At 30.3% G+C, this 11,582-nt stretch overlaps 5 protein-coding genes across 6 annotated transcripts in view; 3 read left to right on the forward strand and 2 right to left on the reverse strand.

Moving 5' to 3' along the window:
* LOC130441986 (DNA polymerase epsilon catalytic subunit 1) overlaps positions 1-804 on the forward strand; it is a 63,327-nt gene extending 62,523 nt beyond the window's left edge. For both annotated transcript variants that reach the window (XM_056775928.1, XM_056775929.1), the window contains 2 exons: positions 95-357; positions 535-804. In XM_056775928.1, the coding sequence (XP_056631906.1) occupies positions 95-357; positions 535-714 (443 nt within the window). In that variant the 3' untranslated portion in view covers positions 715-804. The remainder of the gene's footprint in view (positions 1-94; positions 358-534) is intronic.
* Positions 772-3,539, reverse strand: LOC130441990 (ATP synthase-coupling factor 6, mitochondrial). Its single transcript, XM_056775934.1, has 3 exons — positions 3,328-3,539; positions 3,057-3,217; positions 772-1,052 (listed from the first exon to the last, which is right to left on the reverse strand). The coding sequence occupies exons 2-3, from the start codon at positions 3,215-3,217 to the stop codon at positions 887-889; spliced, it is 327 nt and encodes a 108-aa protein (XP_056631912.1). The 5' UTR covers positions 3,328-3,539; the 3' UTR covers positions 772-886.
* Positions 3,540-3,798: 259 nt separating this feature from the next.
* LOC130441993 (protein SEC13 homolog) lies at positions 3,799-7,047 on the forward strand. Its single transcript, XM_056775936.1, has 2 exons — positions 3,799-4,475; positions 4,665-7,047. Exons 1-2 carry the CDS (start codon positions 3,883-3,885, stop codon positions 4,996-4,998), a joined length of 927 nt encoding a protein of 308 aa, XP_056631914.1. The 5' UTR covers positions 3,799-3,882; the 3' UTR covers positions 4,999-7,047.
* On the reverse strand, positions 6,479-8,872 carry LOC130441992 (BRCA1-associated RING domain protein 1-like). Its single transcript, XM_056775935.1, has 2 exons — positions 8,200-8,872; positions 6,479-7,399 (listed from the first exon to the last, which is right to left on the reverse strand). Exons 1-2 carry the CDS (start codon positions 8,662-8,664, stop codon positions 6,479-6,481), a joined length of 1,386 nt encoding a protein of 461 aa, XP_056631913.1. The 5' UTR covers positions 8,665-8,872.
* Positions 8,873-9,222: 350 nt separating this feature from the next.
* On the forward strand, positions 9,223-9,699 carry LOC130441994 (coiled-coil-helix-coiled-coil-helix domain-containing protein 1). Its single transcript, XM_056775937.1, has one exon. The coding sequence runs from the start codon at positions 9,317-9,319 to the stop codon at positions 9,671-9,673; it is 357 nt and encodes a 118-aa protein (XP_056631915.1). The 5' UTR covers positions 9,223-9,316; the 3' UTR covers positions 9,674-9,699.
* The last annotated feature ends 1,883 nt before the right edge of the window (positions 9,700-11,582 follow it).

The following is an 11,582-nucleotide window of genomic DNA, read 5'->3' on the forward strand; positions in this document are numbered from 1 at the left end:
ACATTTCATTTTTGTGATGTTATCACCCAACTATTTAGGACAAATGATAAAAACTACTCTACAATTACACAATTTGAATGCATATTTGTTTTAGGTGTTGGTGAATTTTCGGAAAAAGCTGTATGGAACGATCCAACTGTATCTTATATAATACCACAGATAATTTGTAGAGCTTGTAATCATTGTAGAGATATAGACTTGGGCAGAGATCAATTTAGATCGGATTCAGCTTGGTTTTGTCCTTTATGTAACTCCGAATACGATAACGCTGAAATTGAATGCGTTATGTTAAATATTGTTAACAAGAAATTACTGGCATATAATTTACAAGATTTGCAATGCAAAAAATGTATGCAGGTAAGATTTTACACTAATTATAGGGACCTGGGATCACCTCTAATAAAAAAGCAGACATAATCATTTTTCCAACTTTGGTTTGAAAAATTTGAGGAATAAATTTTTATTTGAAGTAGCCGCATCAACAGGTCAGTTTATGTTTGATAGATATATGAATAAAATATTTTTTTATTTTAGATCAAACCAGACAACATAAACAAACACTGTGTATGTTCATCGACCTACAAATGCCTAATTTCAAAGAATGATTTAATAAAATTACTACAAACTTTCAAATCTTTAGCTCAAACATTTAACATGCCAGCTTTGTCAGAAACTGTGGATCAAATTTTTCAGTTCAATTTGAACACAAAATAATTAGTAGGAAATCTAATGTAGGAAATATGTAACGTAATTCTATTTTTTTAACTATGTACATATTGTAATACAACTTTTATTAGGTTTTAATCATTTTATTTATCCACCTAAATGAATATACAATCTTTTTCTACAGACTTAATGTAATAATGAGAACTTGAATGGGAATAATTTACTTTTGTAAATTAATAGGATCAATAACGGGATCTTGAAATTTAAATGTTGGGAACTTGGTCATATCTACTCCTGGTCCACCGCCATACTGTTTTGCCACTTTTTCCAATTCAGTTTTCAATTCTTTTTGAAGTTCTGGGGTTGGTTCGACAAGAGTCTTACCACTGAAATTAAAATGCATTATATTAAATTCATTATCTACATAAGTATACTTATCTTTTAAAATGAAGAGGAACAATGAGTGGCAAAAGGAGAGAGATAATTGAAAGAAATTGGATAAATCGTCTGTTATTGGGGGCAAGATAGCAACTTGGGAATTTTACAACCTATAACGTGACAGTGCAAAAAATAAGTGAAAAGGAGGTAGGGTACAATCTTCAGTTTTAGTGTGCACTAAGAAATTTTGGACATACACTGGTTATACTTTGTTCAGTGTATGAAAAAGTAGAACAATGGTGAATTTGGAGCTGCTCATATATCAAGACAAGTGGAAAGTTCGGGGTTTTTCAATTTGCTATTATAACCACTTCAATGAAATAACGCTTACAGTCTAATTTGTAAAAGTAAACTTAAACAAGAGCTAAAGAAATGTTACACTTTAACATATAGTGATAAAGTAAATATGAGGACTGTTTACAAGTGATACAAGTTATTTAAAAATGGAAATAAGTTAGTTGAGAATGGTATCCCAAGAGTGCTAAAAGTGAAAAAATCTATTCGCTCAAACAGTCGATTGTAGAACTGGAACACTTAACAAAACTACTTACAAAACATCTTTTTTTTCATGAAAACACAGTGCTAACAAAATAAAAAATATATGAAAATAAATGTTTTCGAGACTATTCCTGACTTTGAGAAGGCATTCCAAAGACACTTCCAAGAAAAATAGTCATGAAATCAATTTTAGGATAAGTGCATAACTGGCAAATGCAGTATATTGAAGATTAATTCAAAATACATTCCAAAACTACTGTTGTAATTTAATAAGGCATAAAGTTTTCATTATTTGTATCATATATTGGTTTAGTCAAAATTTCCTACACAGAAAAGCTATAGAGAAATATTTAAATTAACATAAACCTCCATGTAATGTAAAGCATATACTGTAAAACCATCCTCTAGAATGAAATAAAATACTCTCTAAATATTATCTTATTGGAGGATACTGTAGTTGTTAGATTACAATATATATAAAGGTGTTATTACTTTCATGTAATGGAAAAAAAGTGATTATTAGTTTGGCTGGCAGAACCAATAAACTATTATGTCTGGAATATATCTGGAACACAGGTAATAAAAATATAAAAATTCATGAAAAAGCAAACTATAAACCAACAAACAGTTTCTAAACAAAGAGAATTTTTGGAAATTGTTCATATTCATTCATTACTTATGTGTTTATAAGAGAAATCAATTTCTATTACAGAATACTTACAATCGTTAGTTAGGGCTTTTTCAACACTAAATAGTTTTCATCTGAGAAATTATTTCAAGAGTGCATAATCTTCACACAAACTATTTTATGTTGTTCAACAAAGGATATTTGAGTAGATGTACATAAACAATAATACTTATATTAACAATCTCGATTTTTTCAGAAAATAATACTGAATTAGTCATAAACAGCTAATTTTTTGAAAAAATATATTATGAAATTTATTGTAAGAATTGTTGAAAAATACACAGAAAAATTAATTTGCATATTGTTCTCCCTCGTGTTAAGCCATTATGATAGCAACAAATTATGGGGTTTATAGTGAATTTATCAATGGGGTATCATACAATGTGTCAAGTTTGTAGATGCGGCATCTTATAGATAAAGGAAAAATGGGTTATGTGAACATAAAATCAAATCTATTTTAATATATGTAATTTATGTTTAATATATACCGAAGTTGTCGATGTCTGGTAACAGTTTGGACTTATTGTGTAACTGTTAGAATCTAAAATAATTCTAGTCTATAACTTGACTTTTTGAACTGTGAAGAATTGAACAACTGAAAACAGTTAATTCTTTTTCCATATACACATGTCGAGAAGCTCAAAGATATATTGTTCTCAAAAACATATATTTAAAAATTTCAACAGAATTTTGTATAAAATAAATTTTCAGAAAAATATCAGGTGATATTGTGAATCCATTTATGAATTTCAGAAGACGAACTTACCTGTTACTTTTTTGTCTATATTCTCTGATTTTATCAATAAAAAGCTGTTGAATTGGGTCGGTTGCTTTCTGTAAACAAGGTGCTAGGATTCCAATATTTCGGCTGCATACTCCTGTCCTCACGGAATTCTTGACCGTGTTCAAAAATTGAGAAGATAGCATCTACAAATGATTATGTAATTGATTGATAAAGGTTATATACTCACCAGAAAATAATATCACACTAAGCAAATTAACCTCACGAAAAGAAAATAATTTTTAAATATACAAACCTTTTAGATATAAATTAATGTATAATTTGTCGCAATAGCACTTTATTCTCAAAGGTAGAGATTTTTAACCTAAATATAAGTTAAAAATGTCTTTCAAATGTGGAATACAGTGATACAAATATTACAAATGACAATTTTACTTTTAGCTCGTTTTTCGTTAAATATAATCTAAAATTTGCCACAAATGAATATTGGATTAATCGAATTTTCTACGGAACTAGGTTCTAGCTCTATGGAATTTGCTCATTACTGTCACAGATCACTGGTTTCTGATTATTGCTAGGAAGCTGCAGTTACTTACACTCTACTGCATTATTTTTGTGTATTGCACTGATCTTCAATCTTGGAATTTTTGAGAAACTAAATGCAATTTTCACAAGTTATAGTTAATAAATTTTAAAAATGTCATATACATTATTTATTGATGATTACACTACGATGTAGGGTGTATCAGGGCAGTGTTAAAAACACAGCTAAATTTTTTGACGTGTTCATTTTTCGGTACACGTCAAAAATAAATTAGGGTTATAAATTTGGTTTTTCAAAAATTTGAAAATGGTTTCAATTTTGAATTCAATAGACACGGGTCATGAAGATATGATACATGATGCCGAAGTAGATTATTATGGTTTACGTCTGGCTACTTGTTCATCAGATAATAGTGTTAAAGTATACGATATAAAAAGTGGTGCATCGACCCTTCTGGATGATCTAAAGGGCCACTATGGTCCAGTCTGGGAAATAGATTGGAGTCACCCAAAATTTGGTAACTTGTTAGCTTCATGTTCTTATGATCGAAAAGTCATCATTTGGAAAGAACAACAAAGGAAATGGATGAAATATTATGAATACGCTAACCATGATTCTAGTGTTAATTCTGTACAATTCGCTCCAGCCGAGCTAGGTTTGATTCTTGCTTGTGGTAGTAGTGATGGTTCAATTTCTATACTAAATTATAATGTTGGAAGTAATACATGGGATGCCAAGAAAATTCAGAATGCTCATGCTATAGGATGCAATGCAGTTAGTTGGGCACCTGCTATTACTCCCGTCTTTGGTGGTGGTGAACAAGAAACTTCACCAGTTAAGCGGTTAGTTTCCGGTGGATGTGACAATTTAGTTAAAATTTGGAGAGAAGATGGCGATAGGTAAGATTTTAATAAAAACAGTAACATTGTCAAGCATTTTCATAAAGTTGTAATTCAGTTCAAACAAGATGAACGTCCCAGGCGCATAGTTAAAAATTTATTTTAAATAGGGCATATTTTCAAATTACAAGAAACATTGTGACAAAAAAATAAAATTATATATTTTAACATATAACAATTTTTTTTTAGGTGGGTTGAAGAATCAAAATTGGAAGTTCATTCTGATTGGGTAAGAGATGTAGCTTGGGCTCCATCAGTAGGTCTTCACAGATACACCATTGCAAGCTGTTCTCAAGATAGAAGGGTAGTCATTTGGACAAGCAGTGACTGTATTAACTGGAATTCAACAGTGTTACATACATTTGATGATGTTGTTTGGAATGTAAGTTGGTCACTAAATGGGAATATTCTGGCTGTATCAGGAGGTGATAACAAAATTACACTTTGGGATCAAAACTCTGAAGGAAATTGGCAGTGTATTAGTGATATTTCAAAAGGACAAGGACAGATTCACACTCAGTAATTATCGTTTAGTTTAGGCTAATATAATTTATAAGCTACATATAGTTAACTTCATAAGATACAGTTCTTTTCTTTTCTCAATTTGTTCAATTAATATAATATAGATATTAAAAATTTTTAATTAACAATTAACAGCTCAAATTTTGATGTAAATATTGAAAAAAAAACAATTTTTATCAGTGATCCCTATACAAAATTGTTAATACAGTAATTTTTCAAAAAATAGCTAATAAGCTATTTTTTTGAAGAAACTGGAACTCCTCTAAATAAATAAATTTTATTATTAGCCCAGCACTCTTTTGTGGTGTAGGAAAATGCTTCTATGGGAAAGTTTTGGTAGAAGGAAGCATCCAAAAGAGAAGCACTTCAGAAGAATGTTTATACCACTAGATCTTAAAAGTATATAGATATCAAACAAGCTTTAGTGACTCACTGCTTTCTTTACGAAGCACTTCCGCCTCCAGGATATATTAGTTCTAGTAGAAAATGAGCACTGTAGGATTCTATGGGAAAGAGAAACTGCATCAACTAGTTCTATAATGCTCACTGAATTGATGATGAAAACATCATTAAATTCATTAGAGATAGCCCAGAGATTGACTTTGTTTGCCCACATTCAAAGAATAGAAGACAACCAGATGCCTTATAGAATCATCAATGCCAAAATGTAGAAAAATAGGCTAACTACTCATCAGATGGACAGGTCAAGTTCACTCAAACTTACAAACAATGGATGTGAGAGGATGGGGAACTTTGGTGAAAAGAACTGACCAGCTTGGAGGCGAATTGTCTAGGAGGTCGACTCAAAATGAGCACTGTAGAACTCTATAGGAAAGAGACTCTGCATCAACTAGTTCTATAATGCTCACTGTCGTAGCATAAAAATGCTTCAGACAAGAAACTTGCAAAAGCAAAAGACGTATTGGAGTTTTTCAGATAATACACCCACAAGATTTTTAAAATAAAGAAGAAACTGAAAAAGCTGTGCATTTCCCAGCTAAATCACTCCTAAAAAGTATTTGGATCTAAACAAAAAACAAGCTACATATCCTGGCTTCCTTACCAAACACTGCTGTATCGGCAAACACCTGATGAGATCTAGCGGAAACTGATTGTAAATTCTGTATTTAGAGGATGAAACTCGAGTTCACATATTATATTGCTTTGATATTGCAAACATACCCAAAAAACACATTAGAAGAAGAACATTGTAATAGTGAGGAAGTCAGAGATGAGATGTAAATGTCAAAAATAGCACAATAAACCTTAAGGATGCATTGTAATTTCACTACATCTGCCTTTAACTAAAACTCTTGGTAATTGAATTTATTGATGAAATTATAGCAATTTTTTTCATTCCCTATGTAATTTTGATAAATATAACAAAAATTCATTGATATACAAAAAATATTTTTTTATTAATAAACAGATGAATACACTTCAATAATACTGCTTAAGTATGCTAGAAAAATCAAAGTGCTTCAATCAAAAATGGTGAAATTCAAGGCACAATCAAGAAGCCACTTTGAAGATTTATGCTTCAATTCTGCCATATTATACATCAATAAAGGTGGTTTCTGCTCTTCATATATTATATAATTACAACATTTAGCATTAGTTTTACTGGCATGGAATGGAAAATTAATTTTGATCTCGCAAGTAGTTGGAGTTGGAGCTCGGTGTAAAAGAACACCATCACCAGCAGCGATTACATTTTGCAAATTATGTTTTTTAACTTTAATATCATATATTAAAACATGCGTTGTGTGATTAGTTATATAAAAACTGATGCCATCAAATAATTTTGGTAACCTAAGTAAATTGTTCATCAATGATTTTTGTATACCAGTATTTAAGAGAGGTATATTGATAAACGTATAGTCTGGTATTGAAATAAAAAAATCTTGTTTTAAAAAATTATCTATATACTCCTGGGGTACTATTGTGGAACCTTCTAACATTGCCGTAAGAATTTTAATAGATATTTTATGTGTTCTTCTTATAATAAAATGTGTAACTTTTTTTGCATTATAGTTTTCTTCAATTTTTATTTTGCTTTGTTTCAATTTTGCTTCATAACTAGGATCTATGTAGTAGCAGTGAGCTACCATTTTCTTACAACAAAATAATTGTGGCATTATATTTATTATTTCAATTTCTTCATCAAATATTGATTTGATTTCTTCAGTGCATTGAGCATAATCTAATGGTGTTTTTCCAAAGTAATCTATGGAATCTCTGTTAGCACCATATTGTAATAATAATTTTACAATTTGTGAATTCTGACAAATAACTGCCTTATGCAAGGGTGTTTTGTAATCTTGTCCTGGAGTATCTGTTAGAGCACCATTTTTTAATAATAATTCTACAATTTCGTAATCTTCACTTTCTACAGCTTCATGCTAAAAAACAAACATTTAAAAAAAAACTGATCATCTGAAATAATATAATTAAAGCATAATTTGGATTTTTTAATCAACAATATAGCCATGAATTTTGAAAGTAGAATTAAACATCACAAATATAAAATGTATTTTTTTAATTTCATCTTTCGAGTTCACTTTATAATACTGCTACATAAAGCAATCAAGCAAATATATTAGAGAGGAACTATATATAATAATTTGATCTAAATTTCTGAAGGAAATAGACTGACAGAAATTTTTAAAGAAGTGAATAACTAGGCCAAAGAGCTTGGCCTAGTTATTAACAAATCTAAAGCTGTATTCATGACCAACTTATGGCAGAGAATATTGGGTGATGGCACAAAAAGAGGAATTAGAGTGAACAAAGCAGACTGGAGAATCCAAAATAATAGAAAAATCTATGAAAACATCATTAAATTCATTAGAGATAGCCCAGAGATTGACTTTGTTTGGCCACATTCAAAGAATGGAAGACAACCAGATGCCTAATAGAATCATCAATGCCAAAATATACAACTGTAGAAAAATAGGCTGACTCCACATCAGATGGACAGGTCAAGTTCACTAAAACTTATAAACAATGGATGTGAGAGGATGGGGAACTTTGATGAAGAATAGACTAGCTTGGAGGCGAATTGTCTAGGAGGTCGACTCATACCTGTATTGTAGTAGTGCCAATTGGTAGGTGAGATATGGAGAGAAAATAAAGTTTTTTATGGAATCTTTATATTAAAATTTATAAAAGAAAAATGAAACTTTGAAAATATTAAACTTACCATGGGAACCCAACCCGCAAAATCTTGTGCATTAATATCCACATGTGTTATTAAATTATTCACCTCTTTTATCTTTTTTCGTCTGCAAGCAACGTGTAGAGCAGTCTCGCCTTTGGTATTTATTTTTTGCTCCGCTATAAAATTAAGTTGATATGTTTTGTTTTGGTAAAAAATAGTATTTATCCTATTCACTTCGTTTCTTTGCGATGCAACTAATAAAGAATTGTATACTTTAGAAATTAAGTCTTCCGTTTGAACGAAAAAATTGTGCCAGTCTATTTCACTATCTTCAACAAACGCTTTACATTTTGGACAACCTTGATCAATTTTATTTATACACGTCTTACAAAAATAATGCCCACACTTTTTTAATCGACCTAGAACTTTATTCTGATTTCCACATTGCGTGCACTTCAGAATGTCTTCTAACCGATGAAGAAATGTTTCAACTTTATCAATTTCCATTATGTGTTTACTGAAAATGTTTATGCAAAAGAACTTTAACGGTATTAAAGTTTAAACCAATATACTTCGTAAGGAAAACATATTTGATTTTACGATATTAATTTTTAATCATAGTAAAATTACACTTTTGGCGGGATAGTGGGATTGCAATATATTACAGGACTACTCTAGACCGCATTAACAACCACTGGTTATTTCTTCTCTCTCTATTAGCATTTTGTCTGACGACATACAGCCAGGATCTGTGTTTTGCTAGTTACCTCCACTGGTTATTTATAATTGATAATATACTAGTATATATAAATAATAATTAATAGAAAGTGACAGAGATGTTAAGACCTAAGATATACCAAATGTGAAATCATTTAGCACTCAAGTAATAAAAATTTCTAAAAGATTCTTATTTTCAAAAAAAAATATGCCATAGATAAACATTAATAGCTTTCTAATTTGCAAATCAATCCCTCAAATTATGTTGGCATAGAGTAATTTTGAAATTATATATATATTCATTTACTGAAGGGGATTAGGTTGGAATTTTTTTCACTATGAGATCAAAGGACAATCTTTGCTGATCTATGGTTGACACTTAACCTAAAATAAAATGAGTATTCCTCGAGTGAAAAAATATTAGTATATTTAATAAATTAAGATGAAGATATTCAGTAGCCTTTTTGTGGCCAGGCCTATTCCTAAAGAGCCAGTTCCATTTAAAGAATTACTACCTTTAAAGCTGAAAGGAGCCGTTTCTGGTAAAGGTGGGAAATCCTCTGATGTATGTTGTATTTATGAAATGTCTATAATGTTTGCTTGCTTTAAAGAAAATGAATTTAATCAGGCCGTTTGTTCGAAAGAAATTGAATCATTTAAAAAATGTTATAAAAACCATTTAGATGCAAAGAAATTAAAGGAGGAAAAGGAAGCTAAAGGTGTATTGACTCCTGGAGAAAAGAAAATGTCCCATAAGCAACTGAATGCACTGTTGAGAAAGTTTCCTAACATTAAATAGTTGTTGAGAAAAGATGTAGGTACTATTAGAATATTTATAAGTAAATTATTTATAGATTTTTAACGTTTTTTATTCCCCCAATTTGCCGAGATTTTTTTGTATAATTATTTGCATATTTTCCTGTATATACATTGGATTTTTTCAAAAGAAACTGTGTGGTACGTTTTTATGTTTTGTTAAATCAGAAACAATAATTCTCTATAATGTCCCGATCAAACATCAAGTGAAAAAAGGGTTTTTTTCCATGGGTTTATGAACAACTTCATAGCAAGCTTTAAATCTTTCCGTACAAATTTTGGCTTCTAAAATATAGTTGTTCTTACTTAATACCAGCAATTATATGGATTGAGATAAATATATCCCAGCAGCGGCTAAACAAAAACAATGTTTCTTTCAAGACAAAAATATTTTATCAAGAAAAACATCCAGCAGTAGCAAGCAACTCTGACATAATATTTGTGTTCTTGTTTTTCCATTTTTCTTCTATGACCCATCATTATCTCTTTTTTTATCAGTAATCATCTATTTGCAAGAAATTTAGCTTTCTTGGAAGGTTTCAATATAATGAAATCTTTTTAGAGTTTAAAAGAACTTTTTCTGCTCTGCATATAAGTACCAACAGAAGAAATTGGAATTCAAGCAACTAATTTTCTGAACTATACAAGTGATAAATGTACAGCATAACGTTTTTTGATTGTTGCAGAAAGCTTCATATAAAATCGCTCACCAAGTGTTTCTTCAGCTATGTCAGTTTCTTTTCTTATTGTATATTTTTGTATAATAAACACACCCGATAACCAAGTCACATCTAATCCAAAGACATTTATTTTTTGAGGTGTCATAAGTGAATACTGAAGTGACCTTTGAATTTATCATACCTTTATCTTTAGATTGATATAAGTGTACTCTTTATACATTAATACAAAACGTTTTTGTTGATGATTTGACTTATCAGGGTGATTCAAGTACTGGTTGATGATGTTAGTAGAAATCTATCTCAAGATATACTCTCTTTTATTGCTTTGTTACCCGAAGACTTATTGTTGGATTGATACGTATACATATTAAAAGTATGACATTACCAAACTACTAAGTACTAGTGCTAGTAGGTACTAAGGTCATTGATTGGAATTCTTTGGGTTTGACATCTAGGAAAACACTTGCACCTTTAAAAATATTGTCAAGTATCACACTTGATTCATAAAGGGAAACTGAATATTTGGGTTGAGAATGTTCAACATTAGCAGACCTTGTATACTGCTGTGTGGTTAATACGAATCGCTTAGAATTAGAGTTTAATCTTCTTGATTCAACTGGTAATCATTTTCACAGAGCAAATCTTGAGGCACTGCTGCTGTAAGTCAGTTTGATTCATTACTATGCGACTTCTATAATTGGGGTCCTTGGTGACTTTACTTTCATAAAAAGGATCCTCATACTAAACTTTTTGTGTCAGGGCGTAAGAGCTTTTTTCTCAAAGAGTTAATTTCCCAAGACTAAGATTAAGAAATTTGTTGAATGGTATAGCACTGCGGATATCATATTCAAAGACTAATTATTGTAAGGATCAATTATCCAGCCCTAAAATACAGAAAACATACTTGTAACTTTACCTATGTATCAATGTAAGTTCTCGACTAAAGAATTGCAAGAACCACAATCTTAGATTTTTAAAAAATATACGAACATCAATAAATCATCAGCAGCTCTTGTTTACAAAATAATTTGCTCTAGAATAGTTATATTTTGGTGCACTGATGGGATTCTTAAACATTTCATTCTGTGATTAGAATTTCCCTTCCTAACTCAGTTGTATTATACAAAGAAAGACTGTCCAAAAAGAAACTTTCTTCACTCCATTCTTAAATAGTGTTAAATATGTTTAAATGGAAGTGTCAATTTAAAAAAA

This window comes from Diorhabda sublineata, chromosome 3, assembly GCF_026230105.1.
Source record: "Diorhabda sublineata isolate icDioSubl1.1 chromosome 3, icDioSubl1.1, whole genome shotgun sequence".
Classification (NCBI taxonomy): Eukaryota; Metazoa; Arthropoda; class Insecta; order Coleoptera; family Chrysomelidae; genus Diorhabda; species Diorhabda sublineata.

Excerpts from the sequence above, each read along its gene's own strand:
- LOC130441990 (XM_056775934.1), bottom strand. The coding sequence starts at position 3,217 with ATGCTATCTTCTCAATTTTTGAACACGGTCAAGAATTCCGTGAGGACA. Across the intron at positions 1,053-3,056 it reads TATAGACAAAAAAGTAACAG|TGGTAAGACTCTTGTCGAAC; the intron begins GTAAGTTCGTCT and ends TTTTAATTTCAG.
- LOC130441993 (XM_056775936.1), top strand. The coding sequence starts at position 3,883 with ATGGTTTCAATTTTGAATTCAATAGACACGGGTCATGAAGATATGATA. Across the intron at positions 4,476-4,664 it reads TGGAGAGAAGATGGCGATAG|GTGGGTTGAAGAATCAAAAT; the intron begins GTAAGATTTTAA and ends ATTTTTTTTTAG.
- LOC130441992 (XM_056775935.1), bottom strand. The coding sequence starts at position 8,664 with ATGGAAATTGATAAAGTTGAAACATTTCTTCATCGGTTAGAAGACATT. Across the intron at positions 7,400-8,199 it reads TTGCGGGTTGGGTTCCCATG|CATGAAGCTGTAGAAAGTGA; the intron begins GTAAGTTTAATA and ends TTTGTTTTTTAG.
- LOC130441994 (XM_056775937.1), top strand. The coding sequence starts at position 9,317 with ATGAAGATATTCAGTAGCCTTTTTGTGGCCAGGCCTATTCCTAAAGAG.